General features: G+C 45.0%; 1 protein-coding gene across 1 annotated transcript in view; it reads right to left on the reverse strand.

Moving 5' to 3' along the window:
* Positions 1-534: 534 nt before the first annotated feature.
* Positions 535-23,147, reverse strand: part of LOC106592965 (coronin-7) — a 112,266-nt gene continuing 89,653 nt past the window's right edge. The window contains exons 8-9 of the mRNA XM_045715652.1: positions 1,086-1,172; positions 535-659 (exon numbers count right to left, since the gene is read on the reverse strand). Of these exons, the coding sequence (XP_045571608.1) occupies positions 573-659; positions 1,086-1,172 (174 nt within the window). The 3' untranslated portion in view covers positions 535-572. The remainder of the gene's footprint in view (positions 660-1,085; positions 1,173-23,147) is intronic.

The raw sequence follows: 23,147 nt of genomic DNA on the forward strand, positions 1-23,147 counted from the left end.
TGAGAGGACAGAGGAAGGAAGAGAGGCTCCTCTGTTTGGGACAGGTCCCAGGAAATGCTTGGAATGTAGAGAGGTACTGTCATAAGTCTGGGGGGTCCGAAACCTCAGCATTCTGAGGCTGTGTCCTAAATGGAACGCTATTCCCTATAGAGTGTGCTACTTTGGACCAGAGCCCTATGGGCCGCGCTCAACAGTAGTGTACTACATAGGGAATATAAGGTGCCATTTGGGACACAGACTAGAACATATAAAGGCCTAGACACAAGACACACAAAACATAGGCTTATGTGCAGTTTGTACTCATACCACAACAGGCTGCAGAGTAAATGTACACTGAACATGAAGACACACTACATATCATAGATATCCAGCTCTCATCTGTGGCAAACTGGGTGGGGGGCCGGCTCCTGGACACTCCAACACACACACACACACACACACACACACACACACACACACACACACACACACACACACACACACACACACACACACACGAGAGTAGGCCTATGGCAAGGCCCACACACACTCCTAACACATACAGACAGACTAACAGCATGGTCAACATGTACTCACCCATTGGAGGTGCCCAGGTTGGCAGAGCCCAGAGAGGATCCCAACTTCCTGCTGTCCCACAGTCTCACCTCCCGACCCCGCATCTGTCCACATTATCATGTGGAGTTTAATAAATACACTTTATAACACACACACACACACACACACACACACACACACACACACACACACACACACACACACACACACACACACACACACACACACACACACACACACACACACACACCTATCCACATAATCATGTGGAGTTTAATAAATACACTTTATAACACACACACACACGACCCCGCATATGTCCACATTATCATGTGGAGTTTAATAAATACACTTTATAACACACACACACACACACACCTATCCACATAATCATGTGGAGTTTAATAAATACACTTTATAAAACACACACACACACACACACACACACACACACACGAACCCGCATCTGTCACACACAAACAAAAAAAACACACACACACTTAAAAATGTGTGTTTAGTAATGTCGTCACCTGATCGAAGCCAGTGGTAAGTATGTGGTCAGAGTCCTTGACCCAAAGGATTCGAGAGTCCTTGTTACTCTGAAGTCCCTGGGCACTCTGTAGAGACACACAGGAGGACAGAGTTTGATTGAATACCTGGGTTAGGTTAAGGTCACAGACAGAGAGGCTATGAGGGAGAGACACATTGAGCAACTTGTTATGGCTAAGAATCATTATGTTTTACAGTAGTAGAGGTGAAGACATCACAGTTACAGTAGTAGAGGTGAAGACGCCACAGTTACAGTAGTAGAGGTGAAGACGTCACAGTTACAGTAGTAGAGGTGAAGACGTCACAGTAGTAGAGGTGAAGACGTCACAGTTACAGTAGTAGAGGTGAAGACGGCACAGTTACAGTAGTAGAGGTGAAGAAGTCACAGTTACAGTAGTAGAGGTGAAGACGTCACAGTTACAGTAGTAGAGGTGAAGACGTCACAGTTACAGTAGTAGAGGTGAAGACGTCACAGTTACAGTAGTAGAGGTGAAGACATCACAGTTACAGTAGTAGAGGTGAAGACGTCACAGTTACAGTAGTAGAGGTGAAGACGTCACAGTTACAGTAGTAGAGGTGAAGACGTCACAGTTACAGTAGTAGAGGTGAAGACGTCACAGTTACAGTAGTAGAGGTGAAGACGTCACAGTTACAGTAGTAGAGGTGAAGACGTCACAGTTACAGTAGTAGAGGTGAAGACGCCACAGTTACAGTAGTAGAGGTGAAGACATCACAGTTACAGTAGTAGAGGTGAAGACGGCACAGTTACAGTAGTAGAGGTGAAGACGTCACAGTTACAGTAGTAGAGGTGAAGACGTCACAGTTACAGTAGTAGAGGTGAAGACGTCACAGTTACAGTAGTAGAGGTGAAGACGTCACAGTTACAGTAGTAGAGGTGAAGACGCCACAGTTACAGTAGTAGAGGTGAAGACGTCACAGTAGTAGAGGTGAAGACGTTACAGTTACAGTAGTAGAGGTGAAGACGCCACAGTTACAGTAGTAGAGGTGAAGACGCCACAGTTACAGTAGTAGAGGTGAAGACGTTACAGTAGTAGAGGTGAAGACGTCACAGTTACAGTAGTAGAGGTGAAGACGGCACAGTTACAGTAGTAGAGGTGAAGATGTCACAGTTACAGTAGTAGAGGTGAAGACGCCACAGTTACAGTAGTAGAGGTGAAGACGTCACAGTTACAGTAGTAGAGGTGAAGACGTCACAGTTACAGTAGTAGAGGTGAAGACGTCACAGTTACAGTAGTAGAGGTGAAGACGTCACAGTTACAGTAGTAGAGGTGAAGACGTCACAGTTACAGTAGTAGAGGTGAAGACGTCACAGTTACAGTAGTAGTGGTGAAGACGTTACAGTAGTAGAGGTGAAGACGCCACAGTTACAGTAGTAGAGGTGAAGACGCCACAGTTACAGTAGTAGAGGTGAAGACGCCACAGTTACAGTAGTAGAGGTGAAGACGTTACAGTAGTAGAGGTGAAGACGCCACAGTTACAGTAGTAGAGGTGAAGACGTTACAGTAGTAGAGGTGAAGACATCACAGTTACAGTAGTAGAGGTGAAGACGTTACAGTAGTAGAGGTGAAGACGTCACAGTTACAGTAGTAGAGGTGAAGACGTCACAGTTACAGTAGAGGTGAAGACGTCACAGTTACAGTAGTAGAGGTGAAGACGTCACAGTTACAGTAGTAGAGGTGAAGACGTCACAGTTACAGTAGTAGAGGTGAAGACGTCACAGTTACAGTAGTAGAGGTGAAGACGTCACAGTTACAGTAGTAGAGAGGAAGACGTCACAGTTACAGTAGTAGAGGCGAAGACGTCACAGTTACAGTAGTAGAGGCGAAGACGCCACAGTTACAGTAGTAGAGGCGAAAACGTCACAGTTACAGTAGTAGAGGTGAAGACGTTACAGTAGTAGAGGTGAAGACGCCACAGTTACAGTAGTAGAGGTGAAGACGCCACAGTTACAGTAGTAGAGGTGAAGACGTCACAGTTACAGTAGTAGAGGTGAAGACGTCACAGTTACAGTAGTAGAGGTGAAGACGTCACAGTTACAGTAGTAGAGGTGAAGACGCCACAGTTACAGTAGTAGAGGTGAAGACGTCACAGTTACAGTAGTAGAGGTGAAGACGTCACAGTTACAGTAGTAGAGGTGAAGACGTCACAGTTACAGTAGTAGAGGTGAAGACGTCACAGTTACAGTAGTAGAGGTGAAGACGTCACAGTTACAGTAGTAGAGGTGAAGACGTCACAGTTACAGTAGCAGAGGTGAAGACGTCACAGTTACAGTAGTAGAGGTGAAGACGTCACAGTAGTAGAGGTGAAGACGTTACAGTTACAGTAGTAGAGGTGAAGACGTTACAGTAGTAGAGGTGAAGACATCACAGTTACAGTAGTAGAGGTGAAGACATCACAGTTACAGTAGTAGAGGTGAAGACGGCACAGTTACAGTAGTAGAGGTGAAGACGGCACAGTTACAGTAGTAGAGGTGAAGACGTCACAGTTACAGTAGTAGAGGTGAAGACGCCACAGTTACAGTAGTAGAGGTGAAGACGTCACAGTTACAGTAGTAGAGGTGAAGACGGCACAGTTACAGTAGAGGTGAAGACGTCACAGTTACAGTAGAGGTGAAGACATCACAGTAGTAGAGGTGAAGACGTCACAGTTACAGTAGAGGTGAAGACGTCACAGTTACAGTAGTAGAGGTGAAGACGTCACAGTTACAGTAGTAGAGGTGAAGACGTCACAGTTACAGTAGTAGAGGTGAAGACGTCACAGTTACAGTAGTAGAGGTGAAGACGTCAAAGTAGTAGAGGTGAAGACGTCACTGTAGTAGAGGTGAAGACGTCACAGTTACAGTAGTAGAGGTGAAGACGTTACAGTAGTAGAGGTGAAGACATCACAGTTACAGTAGTAGAGGTGAAGACGTCACAGTTACAGTAGTAGAGGTGAAGACATCACAGTTACAGTAGTAGAGGTGAAGACATCACAGTTACAGTAGTAGAGGTGAAGACGTCACAGTTACAGTAGTAGAGGTGAAGACGTCACAGTTACAGTAGTAGAGGTGAAGACGTCACAGTTACAGTAGTAGAGGTGAAGACGTCACAGTTACAGTAGTAGAGAGGAAGACGTCACAGTTACAGTAGTAGAGGTGAAGACGTTACAGTAGTAGAGGTGAAGACGTCACAGTTACACTAGTAGAGGTGAAGACGTCACAGTTACAGTAGTAGAGGTGAAGACGCCACAGTTACAGTAGTAGAGGTGAAGACGTTACAGTAGTAGAGGTGAAGACGTCACAGTTACAGTAGTAGAGAGGAAGACGTCACAGTTACAGTAGTAGAGGTGAAGACGTTACAGTAGTAGAGGTGAAGACGTTACAGTAGTAGAGGTGAAGACGTCACAGTTACACTAGTAGAGGTGAAGACGTCACAGTTACAGTAGTAGAGGTGAAGACGTCACAGTTACAGTAGTAGAGGTGAAGACGTCACAGTTACAGTAGTAGAGGTGAAGACGGCACAGTTACAGTAGTAGAGGTGAAGACGTCACAGTAGTAGAGGTGAAGACGTCACAGTAGTAGAGGTGAAGACGTCACAGTTACAGTAGTAGAGGTGAAGACGTCACAGTAGTAGAGGTGAAGACGTCACAGTAGTAGAGGTGAAGACGTCACAGTAGTAGAGGTGAAGACGTCACAGTAGTAGAGGTGAAGACGTCACAGTTACAGTAGTAGAGGTGAAGACATCACAGTTACAGTAGTAGAGGTGAAGACGTCACAGTTACAGTAGTAGAGGTGAAGACGTCACAGTTACAGTAGTAGAGGTGAAGACGTCACAGTTACAGTAGTAGAGGTGAAGACGTCACAGTTACAGTAGTAGAGGTGAAGACTCCACAGTTACAGTAGTAGAGGTGAAGACGTCACAGTTACAGTAGTAGACGTGAAGACGTCACAGTTACAGTAGTAGAGGTGAAGACGTCACAGTTACAGTAGTAGAGGTGAAGACGTCACAGTTATAGTAGTAGAGTTGAAGACGCCACAGTTACAGTAGTAGAGGTGAAGACGTCACAGTTACAGTAGTAGAGGTGAAGACGTTACAGTAGTAGAGGTGAAGACGTCACAGTTACAGTAGTAGAGGTGAAGACGTTACAGTAGTAGAGGTGAAGACGTCACAGTTACAGTAGTAGAGGTGAAGACGCCACAGTTACAGTAGTAGAGGTGAAGAAGTTACAGTAGTAGAGGTGAAGACGTTACAGTTACAGTAGTAGAGGTGAAGACGTTACAGTTACAGTAGTAGAGGTGAAGACGTTACAGTAGTAGAGGTGAAGACATCACAGTTACAGTAGTAGAGGTGAAGACTTTAAAGTTACAGTAGTAGAGGTGAAGACGCCACAGTAACAGTAGTAGAGGTGAAGACGTCACAGTTACAGTAGTAGAGGTGAAGACGTCACAGTTACAGTAGTAGAGGTGAAGACGTCACAGTTACAGTAGTAGAGGTGAAGACGTCACAGTTACAGTAGTAGAGGTGAAGACGTCACAGTTACAGTAGTAGAGGTGAAGACGTCACAGTTACAGTAGTAGAGGTGAAGACGTCACTGTAGTAGAGGTGAAGACGTCACAGTTACAGTAGTAGAGGTGAAGACGTCACAGTTACAGTAGTAGAGGTGAAGACATCACAGTTACAGTAGTATAGGTGAAGACGTCACAGTTACAGTAGTAGAGGTGAAGACGTCACAGTTACAGTAGTAGAGGTGAAGACGTCACAGTTACAGTAGTAGAGGTGAAGACGTCACAGTTACAGTAGTAGAGGTGAAGACGTCACAGTTACAGTAGTAGAGGTGAAGACGTTACAGTAGTAGAGGTGAAGACGTCACAGTTACAGTAGTAGAGGTGAAGACGTCACAGTAGTAGAGGTGAAGACGTCACAGTTACAGTAGTAGAGGTGAAGACGTCACAGTTACAGTAGTAGAGGTGAAGACGTCACAGTAGTAGAGGTGAAGACGTCACAGTAGTAGAGGTGAAGACGTCACAGTTACAGTAGTAGAGGTGAAGACGTCACAGTTACAGTAGTAGAGGTGAAGACGTCACAGTTACAGTAGTAGAGGTGAAGACGTCACAGTTACAGTAGTAGAGGTGAAGACGTCACAGTTACAGTAGTAGAGGTGAAGACGTCACAGTTACAGTAGTAGAGGTGAAGACGTCACAGTTACAGTAGTAGAGGTGAAGACTCACAGTTACAGTAGTAGAGGTGAAGACGTCACAGTTACAGTAGTAGAGGTGAAGACGTCACAGTTACAGTAGTAGAGGTGAAGACGTCACAGTTACAGTAGTAGAGGTGAAGACGTCACAGTTACAGTAGTAGAGTTGAAGACGCCACAGTTACAGTAGTAGAGGTGAAGACGTCACAGTTACAGTAGTAGAGGTGAAGACGCGTTACAGTAGTAGAGGTGAAGACGTCACAGTTACAGTAGTAGAGGTGAAGACGCGTTACAGTAGTAGAGGTGAAGACGTCACAGTTACAGTAGTAGAGGTGAAGACGTCACAGTTACAGTAGTAGAGGTGAAGAACAGTTACAGTAGTAGAGGTGAAGACGTCACAGTTACAGTAGTAGAGGTGAAGACGTTACAGTTACAGTAGTAGAGGTGAAGACGTTACAGTAGTAGAGGTGAAGACATCACAGTTACAGTAGTAGAGGTGAAGACGTAAAAGTTACAGTAGTAGAGGTGAAGACGCCACAGTAACAGTAGTAGAGGTGAAGACGTCACAGTTACAGTAGTAGAGGTGAAGACGTCACAGTTACAGTAGTAGAGGTGAAGACGTCACAGTTACAGTAGTAGAGGTGAAGACGTCACAGTTACAGTAGTAGAGGTGAAGACGTCACAGTTACAGTAGTAGAGGTGAAGACGTCACTGTAGTAGAGGTGAAGACGTCACAGTTACAGTAGTAGAGGTGAAGACGTCACAGTTACAGTAGTAGAGGTGAAGACGTCACAGTTACAGTAGTAGAGGTGAAGACGTCACAGTTACAGTAGTAGAGGTGAAGACGTCACAGTTACAGTAGTAGAGGTGAAGACGTCACAGTTACAGTAGTAGAGGTGAAGACGTCACAGTTACAGTAGTAGAGGTGAAGACGTCACAGTTACAGTAGTAGAGGTGAAGACGTTACAGTAGTAGAGGTGAAGACGTCACAGTTACAGTAGTAGAGGTGAAGACGTCACTGTAGTAGAGGTGAAGACGTCACAGTTACAGTAGTAGAGGTGAAGACGTCACAGTTACAGTAGTAGAGGTGAAGACGTCACAGTTACAGTAGTAGAGGTGAAGACGTCACAGTTACAGTAGTAGAGGTGAAGACGTCACAGTTACAGTAGTAGAGGTGAAGACGTCACAGTTACAGTAGTAGAGGTGAAGACGTCACAGTTACAGTAGTAGAGGTGAAGACGTCACAGTTACAGTAGTAGAGGTGAAGACGTTACAGTAGTAGAGGTGAAGACGTCACAGTTACAGTAGTAGAGGTGAAGACGTCACAGTTACAGTAGTAGAGGTGAAGACGTCACAGTAGTAGAGGTGAAGACGTCACAGTAGTAGAGGTGAAGACGTTACAGTAGTAGAGGTGAAGACGTCACAGTTACAGTAGTAGAGGTGAAGACGTCACAGTTACAGTAGTAGAGGTGAAGACGTCACAGTTACAGTAGTAGAGGTGAAGACGTCACAGTTACAGTAGTAGAGGTGAAGACGTCACAGTTACAGTAGTAGAGGTGAAGACGTCACAGTTACAGTAGTAGAGGTGAAGACGTCACAGTTACAGTAGTAGAGGTGAAGACGCCACAGTTACAGTAGTAGAGGTGAAGACGTCACAGTTACAGTAGTAGAGGTGAAGACGTCACAGTTACAGTAGTAGAGGTGAAGACGTCACAGTTACAGTAGTAGAGGTGAAGACGTCACAGTTACAGTAGTAGAGGTGAAGACGTCACAGTTACAGTAGTAGAGGTGAAGACGTTACAGTAGTAGAGGTGAAGACGTTACAGTAGTAGAGGTGAAGACGTCACAGTTACAGTAGTAGAGGTGAAGACGTTACAGTAGTAGAGGTGAAGACGTCACAGTTACAGTAGTAGAGGTGAAGACGCCACAGTTACAGTAGTAGAGGTGAAGACGTCACAGTTACAGTAGTAGAGGTGAAGACGTCACAGTTACAGTAGTAGAGGTGAAGACGTCACAGTTACAGTAGTAGAGGTGAAGACGTCACAGTTACAGTAGTAGAGGTGAAGACGTCACAGTTACAGTAGTAGAGGTGAAGACGTCACAGTTACAGTAGTAGAGGTGAAGACGCCACAGTTACAGTAGTAGAGGTGAAGACGTCACAGTTACAGTAGTAGAGGTGAAGACGTCACAGTTACAGTAGTAGAGGTGAAGACGTCACAGTTACAGTAGTAGAGGTGAAGACGTCACAGTTACAGTAGTAGAGGTGAAGACGTCACAGTTACAGTAGTAGAGGTGAAGACGTCACAGTTACAGTAGTAGAGGTGAAGACGTCACAGTTACAGTAGTAGAGGTGAAGACGTCACAGTTACAGTAGTAGAGGTGAAGACGTCACAGTTACAGTAGTAGAGGTGAAGACGTCACAGTTACAGTAGTAGAGGTGAAGACGTCACAGTTACAGTAGTAGAGGTGAAGACGTCACAGTTACAGTAGTAGAGGTGAAGACGTCACAGTTACAGTAGTAGAGGTGAAGACGTCACAGTTACAGTAGTAGAGGTGAAGACGTCACAGTTACAGTAGTAGAGGTGAAGACGTTACAGTAGTAGAGGTGAAGACGTCACAGTTACAGTAGTAGAGGTGAAGACGTCACAGTTACAGTAGTAGAGGTGAAGACCACAGTTACAGTAGTAGAGGTGAAGACGTCACAGTTACAGTAGTAGAGGTGAAGACGTCAAAGTTACAGTAGTAGAGGTGAAGACGCCACAGTTACAGTAGTAGAGGTGAAGACGTCACAGTTACAGTAGTAGAGGTGAAGACGTCACAGTTACAGTAGTAGAGGTGAAGACGTCACAGTTACAGTAGTAGAGGTGAAGACGTCACAGTTACAGTAGTAGAGGTGAAGACGTCACAGTTACAGTAGTAGAGGTGAAGACGTCACAGTAGTAGAGGTGAAGACGTCACAGTTACAGTAGTAGAGGTGAAGACGTCACAGTTACAGTAGTAGAGGTGAAGACGTCACAGTTACAGTAGTAGAGGTGAAGACGTCACAGTTACAGTAGTAGAGGTGAAGACGTCACAGTTACAGTAGTAGAGGTGAAGACGTCACAGTTACAGTAGTAGAGGTGAAGACGTCACAGTTACAGTAGTAGAGGTGAAGACGTCACAGTTACAGTAGTAGAGGTGAAGACGCACGTTACAGTAGTAGAGGTGAAGACGTCACAGTTACAGTAGTAGAGGTGAAGACGTCACGTTACAGTAGTAGAGGTGAAGACGTCACAGTTACAGTAGTAGAGGTGAAGACGTCACAGTTACAGTAGTAGAGGTGAAGACGTCACAGTTACAGTAGTAGAGGTGAAGACGTCACAGTTACAGTAGTAGAGGTGAAGACGTCACAGTTACAGTAGTAGAGGTGAAGACGTCACAGTTACAGTAGTAGAGGTGAAGACGTCACAGTTACAGTAGTAGAGGTGAAGACGGCACAGTTACAGTAGTAGAGGTGAAGACGTCACAGTTACAGTAGTAGAGGTGAAGACGTTACAGTAGTAGAGGTGAAGACGTCACAGTTACAGTAGTAGAGGTGAAGACGTCACAGTTACAGTAGTAGAGGTGAAGACGTCACAGTTACAGTAGTAGAGGTGAAGACGTCACAGTTACAGTAGTAGAGGTGAAGACGTCACAGTTACAGTAGTAGAGGTGAAGACGTCACAGTTACAGTAGTAGAGGTGAAGACGTCACAGTTACAGTAGTAGAGGTGAAGACGTCACAGTTACAGTAGTAGAGGTGAAGACGTCACAGTTACAGTAGTAGAGGTGAAGACGTCACAGTTACAGTAGTAGAGGTGAAGACGTCACAGTTACAGTAGTAGAGGTGAAGACGTCACAGTTACAGTAGTAGAGGTGAAGACGTCACAGTTACAGTAGTAGAGGTGAAGACGTCACAGTTACAGTAGTAGAGGTGAAGACGTCACAGTTACAGTAGTAGAGGTGAAGACGTCACAGTTACAGTAGTAGAGGTGAAGACGTCACAGTTACAGTAGTAGAGGTGAAGACGTCACAGTTACAGTAGTAGAGGTGAAGACGCAAGTTACAGTAGTAGAGGTGAAGACGTCACAGTTACAGTAGTAGAGGTGAAGACGTCACAGTTACAGTAGTAGAGGTGAAGACGTCACAGTTACAGTAGTAGAGGTGAAGACGTCACAGTTACAGTAGTAGAGGTGAAGACGTTACAGTAGTAGAGGTGAAGACGTCACAGTTACAGTAGTAGAGGTGAAGACGGCACAGTTACAGTAGAGGTGAAGACGTTACAGTAGTAGAGGTGAAGACATCACAGTTACAGTAGTAGAGGTGAAGACGTCACAGTTACAGTAGTAGAGGTGAAGACGTCACAGTTACAGTAGTAGAGGTGAAGACGTCACAGTTACAGTAGTAGAGGTGAAGACGTCACAGTTACAGTAGTAGAGGTGAAGACGTCACAGTTACAGTAGTAGAGGTGAAGACGTCACAGTTACAGTAGTAGAGGTGAAGACGTCACAGTTACAGTAGTAGAGGTGAAGACGTCACAGTTACAGTAGTAGAGGTGAAGACGTCACAGTAGTAGAGGTGAAGACGTCACAGTTACAGTAGTAGAGGTGAAGACGTCACAGTTACAGTAGTAGAGGTGAAGACATCACAGTTACAGTAGTAGAGGTGAAGACGTCACAGTTACAGTAGTAGAGGTGAAGACGTCACAGTTACAGTAGTAGAGGTGAAGACGTCACAGTTACAGTAGTAGAGGTGAAGACGTCACAGTTACAGTAGTAGAGGTGAAGACGTCACAGTTACAGTAGTAGAGGTGAAGACGTCACAGTTACAGTAGTAGAGGTGAAGACGTTACAGTAGTAGAGGTGAAGACGTCACAGTTACAGTAGTAGAGGTGAAGACGTCACAGTAGTAGAGGTGAAGACGTCACAGTAGTAGAGGTGAAGACGTCACAGTAGTAGAGGTGAAGACGTCACAGTTACAGTAGTAGAGGTGAAGACGTCACAGTAGTAGAGGTGAAGACGTCACAGTAGTAGAGGTGAAGACGTCACAGTAGTAGAGGTGAAGACGTCACAGTTACAGTAGTAGAGGTGAAGACATCACAGTTACAGTAGTAGAGGTGAAGACGTCACAGTTACAGTAGTAGAGGTGAAGACGTCACAGTTACAGTAGTAGAGGTGAAGACGTCACAGTTACAGTAGTAGAGGTGAAGACGTCACAGTTACAGTAGTAGAGGTGAAGACGTCACAGTTACAGTAGTAGAGGTGAAGACGCCACAGTTACAGTAGTAGAGGTGAAGACGTCACAGTTACAGTAGTAGACGTGAAGACGTCACAGTTACAGTAGTAGAGGTGAAGACGTCACAGTTACAGTAGTAGAGGTGAAGACGTCACAGTTACAGTAGTAGAGGTGAAGACGCACGTTACAGTAGTAGAGGTGAAGACGTCACAGTTACAGTAGTAGAGGTGAAGACGTTACAGTAGTAGAGGTGAAGACGTCACAGTTACAGTAGTAGAGGTGAAGACGCCACAGTTACAGTAGTAGAGGTGAAGAAGTTACAGTAGTAGAGGTGAAGACGTCACAGTTACAGTAGTAGAGGTGAAGACGTTACAGTTACAGTAGTAGAGGTGAAGACGTTACAGTAGTAGAGGTGAAGACATCACAGTTACAGTAGTAGAGGTGAAGACTTTAAAGTTACAGTAGTAGAGGTGAAGACGCCACAGTAACAGTAGTAGAGGTGAAGACGTCACAGTTACAGTAGTAGAGGTGAAGACGTCACAGTTACAGTAGTAGAGGTGAAGACGTCACAGTTACAGTAGTAGAGGTGAAGACGTCACAGTTACAGTAGTAGAGGTGAAGACGTCACAGTTACAGTAGTAGAGGTGAAGACGTCACAGTTACAGTAGTAGAGGTGAAGACGTCACAGTTACAGTAGTAGAGGTGAAGACGTCACAGTTACAGTAGTAGAGGTGAAGACGTCACAGTTACAGTAGTAGAGGTGAAGACGTCACAGTTACAGTAGTAGAGGTGAAGACGTCACAGTTACAGTAGTAGAGGTGAAGACGTCACAGTTACAGTAGTAGAGGTGAAGACGTCACAGTTACAGTAGTAGAGGTGAAGACGTCACAGTTACAGTAGTAGAGGTGAAGACGTCACAGTTACAGTAGTAGAGGTGAAGACGTCACAGTTACAGTAGTAGAGGTGAAGACGTCACAGTTACAGTAGTAGAGGTGAAGACGTCACAGTTACAGTAGTAGAGGTGAAGACGTCACAGTTACAGTAGTAGAGGTGAAGACGTCACAGTTACAGTAGTAGAGGTGAAGACGTCACAGTTACAGTAGTAGAGGTGAAGACGGCACAGTTACAGTAGTAGAGGTGAAGACGTCACAGTTACAGTAGTAGAGGTGAAGACGTCACAGTTACAGTAGTAGAGGTGAAGACGTTACAGTAGTAGAGGTGAAGACGTCACAGTTACAGTAGTAGAGGTGAAGACGGCACAGTTACAGTAGAGGTGAAGACGTTACAGTAGTAGAGGTGAAGACGTCACAGTTACAGTAGTAGAGGTGAAGACATCACAGTTACAGTAGTAGAGGTGAAGACGTCACAGTAGTAGAGGTGAAGACGTCACAGTTACAGTAGTAGAGGTGAAGACGTCACAGTAGTAGAGGTGAAGACGTCACAGTAGTAGAGGTGAAGACGTCACAGTAGTAGAGGTGAAGACGTCACAGTAGTAGAGGTGAAGACGTCACAGTTACAGTAGTAGAGGTGAAGACATCACAGTTACAGTAGTAGAGGTGAAGACATCACAGTTACAGTAGTAGAGGTGAAGACGTCACAGTTACAGTAGTAGAGGTGAAGACGCCACAGTTACAGTAGAGGTGAAGACGTCACAGTTACAGTAGAGGTGAAGACGTCACAGTTACAGTAGTAGAGGTGAAGACGTTACAGTAGTAGAGGTGAAGACGTCACAGTTACAGTAGTAGAGTTGAAGACGTCACAGTTACAGTAGTAGAGGTGAAGACGTCACAGTTACAGTAGTAGAGGTGAAGACGTCACAGTTACAGTAGTAGAGGTGAAGACGTCACAGTTACAGTAGTAGAGGTGAAGACGTCACAGTTACAGTAGTAGGGGTGAAGACGTCACAGTTACAGTAGAGGTGAAGACGTCACAGTTACAGTAGTAGAGGTGAAGACGTCACAGTTACAGTAGTAGAGGTGAAGACGTCACAGTTACAGTAGTAGAGGTGAAGACGTCACAGTTACAGTAGTAGAGGTGAAGACGTCACAGTTACAGTAGTAGAGGTGAAGACGTCACAGTTACAGTAGTAGAGGTGAAGACGTCACAGTTACAGTAGTAGAGGTGAAGACGCCACAGTTACAGTAGAGGTGAAGACGTCACAGTTACAGTAGAGGTGAAGACGTCACAGTTACAGTAGTAGAGGTGAAGACGTTACAGTAGTAGAGGTGAAGACGTTACAGTAGTAGAGGTGAAGACGTTACAGTAGTAGAGGTGAAGACGTCACAGTTACAGTAGTAGAGGTGAAGACGTCACAGTTACAGTAGTAGAGGTGAAGACGTCACAGTTACAGTAGTAGAGGTGAAGACGTCACAGTTACAGTAGTAGAGGTGAAGACGTCACAGTTACAGTAGTAGAGGTGAAGACGTCACAGTTACAGTAGTAGAGGTGAAGACGCCACAGTTACAGTAGTAGAGGTGAAGACGTCACAGTTACAGTAGTAGAGGTGAAGACGTCACAGTTACAGTAGTAGAGGTGAAGACGTCACAGTTACAGTAGTAGAGGTGAAGACGTCACAGTTACAGTAGTAGAGGTGAAGACGTCACAGTTACAGTAGTAGAGGTGAAGACGTTACAGTAGTAGAGGTGAAGACGTCACAGTTACAGTAGTAGAGGTGAAGACGTCACAGTTACAGTAGTAGAGGTGAAGACGCCACAGTTACAGTAGTAGAGGTGAAGATGTCACAGTTACAGTAGTAGAGGTGAAGACGTTACAGTAGTAGAGGTGAAGACGTCACAGTTACAGTAGTAGAGGTGAAGACGTCACAGTTACAGTAGTAGAGGTGAAGACGTCACAGTTACAGTAGTAGAGGTGAAGACGTCACAGTTACAGTAGTAGAGGTGAAGACGTCGTTACAGTAGTAGAGGTGAAGACGTCACAGTTACAGTAGTAGAGGTGAAGACGTCACAGTTACAGTAGTAGAGGTGAAGACGTCACAGTTACAGTAGTAGAGGTGAAGACGTCACAGTTACAGTAGTAGAGGTGAAGACGTCACAGTTACAGTAGTAGAGGTGAAGACGTCACAGTTACAGTAGTAGAGGTGAAGACGTCACAGTTACAGTAGTAGAGGTGAAGAGACGTTACAGTAGTAGAGGTGAAGACGTCACAGTTACAGTAGTAGAGGTGAAGACGTCACAGTTACAGTAGTAGAGGTGAAGACGTCACAGTTACAGTAGTAGAGGTGAAGACGTCACAGTTACAGTAGTAGAGGTGAAGACGTCACAGTTACAGTAGTAGAGGTGAAGACGTCACAGTTACAGTAGTAGAGGTGAAGACGTCACAGTTACAGTAGTAGAGGTGAAGACGTCACAGTTACAGTAGTAGAGGTGAAGACGTCACAGTTACAGTAGTAGAGGTGAAGACGTCACAGTTACAGTAGTAGAGGTGAAGACGTCACAGTTACAGTAGTAGAGGTGAAGACGTCACAGTTACAGTAGTAGAGGTGAAGACGTCACAGTTACAGTAGTAGAGGTGAAGACGTCACAGTTACAGTAGTAGAGGTGAAGACGTCACAGTTACAGTAGTAGAGGTGAAGACGTCACAGTTACAGTAGTAGAGGTGAAGACGTCACAGTTACAGTAGTAGAGGTGAAGACGTCACAGTTACAGTAGTAGAGGTGAAGACGTCACAGTTACAGTAGTAGAGGTGAAGACGTCACAGTTACAGTAGTAGAGGTGAAGACGTCACAGTTACAGTAGTAGAGGTGAAGACGTCACAGTTACAGTAGTAGAGGTGAAGACGTCACAGTTACAGTAGTAGAGGTGAAGACGTCACAGTTACAGTAGTAGAGGTGAAGACGTCACAGTTACAGTAGTAGAGGTGAAGACGTCACAGTTACAGTAGTAGAGGTGAAGACGTCACAGTTACAGTAGTAGAGGTGAAGACGTCACAGTTACAGTAGTAGAGGTGAAGACGTTACAGTAGTAGAGGTGAAGACGTCACAGTTACAGTAGTAGAGGTGAAGACGTCACAGTTACAGTAGTAGAGGTGAAGACGTCACAGTTACAGTAGTAGAGGTGAAGACGTCACAGTTACAGTAGTAGAGGTGAAGACGTCACAGTTACAGTAGTAGAGGTGAAGACGTCACAGTTACAGTAGTAGAGGTGAAGACGTCACAGTTACAGTAGTAGAGGTGAAGACGTCACAGTTACAGTAGTAGAGGTGAAGACGTCACAGTTACAGTAGTAGAGGTGAAGACGTCACAGTTACAGTAGTAGAGGTGAAGACGTCACAGTTACAGTAGTAGAGGTGAAGACGTCACAGTTACAGTAGTAGAGGTGAAGACGTCACAGTTACAGTAGTAGAGGTGAAGACGTCACAGTTACAGTAGTAGAGGTGAAGACGTCACAGTTACAGTAGTAGAGGTGAAGACGTCACAGTTACAGTAGTAGAGGTGAAGACGTCACAGTTACAGTAGTAGAGGTGAAGACGTCACAGTTACAGTAGTAGAGGTGAAGACGTCACAGTTACAGTAGTAGAGGTGAAGACGTCACAGTTACAGTAGTAGAGGTGAAGACGTCACAGTTACAGTAGTAGAGGTGAAGACGTCACAGTTACAGTAGTAGAGGTGAAGACGTCACAGTTACAGTAGTAGAGGTGAAGACGTCACAGTTACAGTAGTAGAGGTGAAGACGTCACAGTTACAGTAGAGGTGAAGACGTCACAGTTACAGTAGTAGAGGTGAAGACGCCGTTACAGTAGTAGAGGTGAAGACGCACAGTTACAGTAGTAGAGGTGAAGACGTTACAGTAGTAGAGGTGAAGACGTCACAGTTACAGTAGTAGAGGTGAAGACGTCACAGTTACAGTAGTAGAGGTGAAGACGTCACAGTTACAGTAGTAGAGGTGAAGACGTCACAGTTACAGTAGTAGAGGTGAAGACGTCACAGTTACAGTAGTAGAGGTGAAGACGTCACAGTTACAGTAGTAGAGGTGAAGACGTCACAGTTACAGTAGTAGAGGTGAAGACGTCACAGTTACAGTAGTAGAGGTGAAGACGTCACAGTTACAGTAGTAGAGGTGAAGACGTCACAGTTACAGTAGTAGAGGTGAAGACGTCACAGTTACAGTAGTAGAGGTGAAGACGTCACAGTTACAGTAGTAGAGGTGAAGACGGTTACAGTAGTAGAGGTGAAGACGTCACAGTTACAGTAGTAGAGGTGAAGACGTCACAGTTACAGTAGTAGAGGTGAAGACGCCACAGTTACAGTAGTAGAGGTGAAGACGTCACAGTTACAGTAGTAGAGGTGAAGACGTCACAGTTACAGTAGTAGAGGTGAAGACGTCACAGTTACAGTAGTAGAGGTGAAGACGTCACAGTTACAGTAGTAGAGGTGAAGACGTCACAGTTACAGTAGTAGAGGTGAAGACGTCACAGTTACAGTAGTAGAGGTGAAGACGTCACAGTTACAGTAGTAGAGGTGAAGACGTCACAGTTACAGTAGTAGAGGTGAAGACGTCACAGTTACAGTAGTAGAGGTGAAGACGTCACAGTTACAGTAGTAGAGGTGAAGACGTCACAGTTACAGTAGTAGAGGTGAAGACGTCACAGTTACAGTAGTAGAGGTGAAGACGTCACAGTTACAGTAGTAGAGGTGAAGACGTCACAGTTACAGTAGTAGAGGTGAAGACGTCACAGTTACAGTAGTAGAGGTGAAGACGTCACAGTTACAGTAGTAGAGGTGAAGACGTCACAGTTACAGTAGTAGAGGTGAAGACGTCACAGTTACAGTAGTAGAGGTGAAGACGTCACAGTTACAGTAGTAGAGGTGAAGACGTCACAGTTACAGTAGTAGAGGTGAAGACGTCACAGTTACAGTAGTAGAGGTGAAGACGTCACAGTTACAGTAGTAGAGGTGAAGACGTCACAGTTACAGTAGTAGAGGTGAAGACGTCACAGTTACAGTAGTAGAGGTGAAGACGTCACAGTTACAGTAGTAGAGGTGAAGACGTCACAGTTACAGTAGTAGAGGTGAAGACGTCACAGTTACAGTAGTAGAGGTGAAGACGTCACAGTTACAGTAGTAGAGGTGAAGACGTCACAGTTACAGTAGTAGAGGTGAAGACGTCACAGTTACAGTAGTAGAGGTGAAGACGTCACAGTTACAGTAGTAGAGGTGAAGACGTCACAGTTACAGTAGTAGAGGTGAAGACGTCACAGTTACAGTAGTAGAGGTGAAGACGTCACAGTTACAGTAGTAGAGGTGAAGACGTCACAGTTACAGTAGTAGAGGTGAAGACGTCACAGTTACAGTAGTAGAGGTGAAGACGTCACAGTTACAGTAGTAGAGGTGAAGACGTCACAGTTACAGTAGTAGAGGTGAAGACGTCACAGTTACAGTAGTAGAGGTGAAGACGTCACAGTTACAGTAGTAGAGGTGAAGACGTCACAGTTACAGTAGTAGAGGTGAAGACGTCACAGTTACAGTAGTAGAGGTGAAGACGTCACAGTTACAGTAGTAGAGGTGAAGACGTCACAGTTACAGTAGTAGAGGTGAAGACGTCACAGTTACAGTAGTAGAGGTGAAGACGTCACAGTTACAGTAGTAGAGGTGAAGACGTCACAGTTACAGTAGTAGAGGTGAAGACGTCACAGTTACAGTAGTAGAGGTGAAGACGTCACAGTTACAGTAGTAGAGGTGAAGACGTCACAGTTACAGTAGTAGAGGTGAAGACGTCACAGTTACAGTAGTAGAGGTGAAGACGTCACAGTTACAGTAGTAGAGGTGAAGACGTCACAGTTACAGTAGTAGAGGTGAAGACGTCACAGTTACAGTAGTAGAGGTGAAGACGTCACAGTTACAGTAGTAGAGGTGAAGACGTCACAGTTACAGTAGTAGAGGTGAAGACGTCACAGTTACAGTAGTAGAGGTGAAGACGTCACAGTTACAGTAGTAGAGGTGAAGACGTCACAGTTACAGTAGTAGAGGTGAAGACGTCACAGTTACAGTAGTAGAGGTGAAGACGTCACAGTTACAGTAGTAGAGGTGAAGACGGTTACAGTAGTAGAGGTGAAGACGTCACAGTTACAGTAGTAGAGGTGAAGACGTCACAGTTACAGTAGTAGAGGTGAAGACGTCACAGTTACAGTAGTAGAGGTGAAGACGTCACAGTTACAGTAGTAGAGGTGAAGACGTCACAGTTACAGTAGTAGAGGTGAAGACGTCACAGTTACAGTAGTAGAGGTGAAGACGTCACAGTTACAGTAGTAGAGGTGAAGACGTCACAGTTACAGTAGTAGAGGTGAAGACGTCACAGTTACAGTAGTAGAGGTGAAGACGTCACAGTTACAGTAGTAGAGGTGAAGACGTCACAGTTACAGTAGTAGAGGTGAAGACGTCACAGTTACAGTAGTAGAGGTGAAGACGTCACAGTTACAGTAGTAGAGGTGAAGACGTCACAGTTACAGTAGAGGTGAAGACGTCACAGTTACAGTAGTAGAGGTGAAGACGTCACAGTTACAGTAGTAGAGGTGAAGACGTCACAGTTACAGTAGTAGAGGTGAAGACGTCACAGTTACAGTAGTAGAGGTGAAGACGTCACAGTTACAGTAGTAGAGGTGAAGACGTCACAGTTACAGTAGTAGAGGTGAAGACGTCACAGTTACAGTAGTAGAGGTGAAGACGTCACAGTTACAGTAGTAGAGGTGAAGACGTCACAGTTACAGTAGTAGAGGTGAAGACGTCACAGTTACAGTAGTAGAGGTGAAGACGTCACAGTTACAGTAGTAGAGGTGAAGACAGTTACAGTAGTAGAGGTGAAGACGTCACAGTTACAGTAGTAGAGGTGAAGACGTCACAGTAGAGGTGAAGACGGCACAGTTACAGTAGTAGAGGTGAAGACGTCACAGTTACAGTAGTAGAGGTGAAGACGTCACAGTTACAGTAGTAGAGGTGAAGACGTCACAGTTACAGTAGTAGAGGTGAAGACGTCACAGTAGTAGAGGTGAAGACGTCACAGTTACAGTAGTAGAGGTGAAGACGTCACAGTTACAGTAGTAGAGGTGAAGACGTTACAGTAGTAGAGGTGAAGACGTCACAGTAGTAGAGGTGAAGACGTCACAGTTACAGTAGTAGAGGTGAAGACGTCACAGTTACAGTAGTAGAGGTGAAGACATCACAGTTACAGTAGTAGAGGTGAAGACGTCACAGTTACAGTAGTAGAGGTGAAGACGTCACAGTTACAGTAGAAGAGGTGAAGACGTCACAGTTACAGTAGTAGAGGTGAAGACGTCACAGTTACAGTAGTAGAGGTGAAGACGTTACAGTAGTAGAGGTGAAGACGTTACAGTTACAGTAGTAGAGGTGAAGACGTCACAGTTACAGTAGTAGAGGTGAAGACGTCACAGTTACAGTAGTAGAGGTGAAGACGTCACAGTTACAGTAGTAGAGGTGAAGACGTCACAGTTACAGTAGTAGAGGTGAAGACGTCACAGTTACAGTAGTAGAGGTGAAGACGTCACAGTTACAGTAGTAGAGGTGAAGACGTCACAGTTACAGTAGTAGAGGTGAAGACGTCACAGTTACAGTAGTAGAGGTGAAGACGTCACAGTTACAGTAGTAGAGGTGAAGACGTCACAGTTACAGTAGTAGAGGTGAAGACGTCACAGTTACAGTAGTAGAGGTGAAGACGTCACAGTTACAGTAGTAGAGGTGAAGACGTCACAGTTACAGTAGTAGAGGTGAAGACGCCACAGTTACAGTAGAGGTGAAGACGTCACAGTTACAGTAGAGGTGAAGACGTCACAGTTACAGTAGTAGAGGTGAAGACGGTTACAGTAGTAGAGGTGAAGACGTTACAGTAGTAGAGGTGAAGACGTTACAGTAGTAGAGGTGAAGACGTCACAGTTACAGTAGTAGAGGTGAAGACGTCACAGTTACAGTAGTAGAGGTGAAGACGTCACAGTTACAGTAGTAGAGGTGAAGACGTCACAGTAGTAGAGGTGAAGACGTCACAGTTACAGTAGTAGAGGTGAAGACGTCACAGTAGTAGAGGTGAAGACGTCACAGTAGTAGAGGTGAAGACGTCACAGTAGTAGAGGTGAAGACGTCACAGTAGTAGAGGTGAAGACGTCACAGTTACAGTAGTAGAGGTGAAGACATCACAGTTACAGTAGTAGAGGTGAAGACATCACAGTTACAGTAGTAGAGGTGAAGACGTCACAGTTACAGTAGTAGAGGTGAAGACGCCACAGTTACAGTAGAGGTGAAGACGTCACAGTTACAGTAGAGGTGAAGACGTCACAGTTACAGTAGTAGAGGTGAAGACGTTACAGTAGTAGAGGTGAAGACGTTACAGTATTAGAGTTGAAGACGTTACTGTTGTAGAGGTGAAGACGTCACAGTTACAGTAGTAGAGGTGAAGACGTCACAGTTACAGTAGTAGAGGTGAAGACGTCACAGTTACAGTAGTAGAGGTGAAGACGTCACAGTTACAGTAGTAGAGGTGAAGACGTCACAGTTACAGTAGTAGAGGTGAAGACGTCACAGTTACAGTAGTAGGGGTGAAGACGTCACAGTTACAGTAGTAGGGGTGAAGACGTCACAGTTACAGTAGAGGTGAAGACGTCACAGTTACAGTAGTAGAGGTGAAGACGTCACAGTTACAGTAGTAGAGGTGAAGACGTCACAGTTACAGTAGTAGAGGTGAAGACGTCACAGTTACAGTAGTAGAGGTGAAGACGTCACAGTTACAGTAGTAGAGGTGAAGACGCCACAGTTACAGTAGAGGTGAAGACGTCACAGTTACAGTAGAGGTGAAGACGTCACAGTTACAGTAGTAGAGGTGAAGACGTTACAGTAGTAGAGGTGAAGACGTTACAGTAGTAGAGGTGAAGACGTTACAGTAGTAGAGGTGAAGACATCACAGTTACAGTAGTAGAGGTGAAGACGGCACAGTTACAGTAGTAGAGGTGAAGACGTCACAGTTACAGTAGTAGAGGTGAAGACGTCACAGTTACAGTAGTAGAGGTGAAGACGTCACAGTTACAGTAGTAGAGGTGAAGACGTCACAGTTACAGTAGTAGAGGTGAAGACGCCACAGTTACAGTAGTAGAGGTGAAGACGTCACAGTTACAGTAGTAGAGGTGAAGACGTCACAGTTACAGTAGTAGAGGTGAAGACGTCACAGTTACAGTAGTAGAGGTGAAGACGTCACAGTTACAGTAGTAGAGGTGAAGACGTCACAGTTACAGTAGTAGAGGTGAAGACGTCACAGTTACAGTAGTAGAGGTGAAGACGTCACAGTTACAGTAGTAGAGGTGAAGACGCCACAGTTACAGTAGTAGAGGTGAAGATGTCACAGTTACAGTAGTAGAGGTGAAGACGTTACAGTAGTAGAGGTGAAGACGTCACAGTTACAGTAGTAGAGGTGAAGACGTCACAGTTACAGTAGTAGAGGTGAAGACGTCACAGTTACAGTAGTAGTGGTGAAGACGTCACAGTTACAGTAGTAGAGGTGAAGACGTTACAGTAGTAGAGGTGAAGACGTCACAGTTACAGTAGTAGAGGTGAAGACGCCACAGTTACAGTAGTAGAGGTGAAGACGCCACAGTTACAGTAGTAGAGGTGAAGACGTCACAGTTACAGTAGTAGAGGTGAAGACGTCACAGTTACAGTAGTAGAGGTGAAGACGTCACAGTTACAGTAGTAGAGGTGAAGACGTCACAGTTACAGTAGTAGAGGTGAAGACGTCACAGTTACAGTAGTAGAGGTGAAGACGTCACAGTTACAGTAGTAGAGGTGAAGACGTCACAGTTACAGTAGTAGAGGTGAAGACGTCACAGTTACAGTAGTAGAGGTGAAGACGTCACAGTTACAGTAGTAGAGGTGAAGACGTCACAGTTACAGTAGTAGAGGTGAAGACGTCACAGTTACAGTAGTAGAGGTGAAGACGTCACAGTTACAGTAGTAGAGGTGAAGACGTCACAGTTACAGTAGTAGAGGTGAAGACGTCACAGTTACAGTAGTAGAGGTGAAGACGTCACAGTTACAGTAGTAGAGGTGAAGACGTCACAGTTACAGTAGTAGAGGTGAAGACGTCACAGTTACAGTAGTAGAGGTGAAGACGTCACAGTTACAGTAGTAGAGGTGAAGACGTCACAGTTACAGTAGTAGAGGTGAAGACGTCACAGTTACAGTAGTAGAGGTGAAGACGTCACAGTTACAGTAGTAGAGGTGAAGACGTCACAGTTACAGTAGTAGAGGTGAAGACGTCACAGTTACAGTAGTAGAGGTGAAGACGTCACAGTTACAGTAGTAGAGGTGAAGACGTCACAGTTACAGTAGTAGAGGTGAAGACGTCACAGTTACAGTAGTAGAGGTGAAGACGTCACAGTTACAGTAGTAGAGGTGAAGACGTCACAGTTACAGTAGTAGAGGTGAAGACGTCACAGTTACAGTAGTAGAGGTGAAGACGTCACAGTTACAGTAGTAGAGGTGAAGACGTCACAGTTACAGTAGTAGAGGTGAAGACGTCACAGTTACAGTAGTAGAGGTGAAGACGTCACAGTTACAGTAGTAGAGGTGAAGACGTCACAGTTACA

Source organism: Salmo salar, chromosome ssa03 (genome assembly GCF_905237065.1).
Source record: "Salmo salar chromosome ssa03, Ssal_v3.1, whole genome shotgun sequence".
Taxonomy (NCBI): Eukaryota; Metazoa; Chordata; class Actinopteri; order Salmoniformes; family Salmonidae; genus Salmo; species Salmo salar.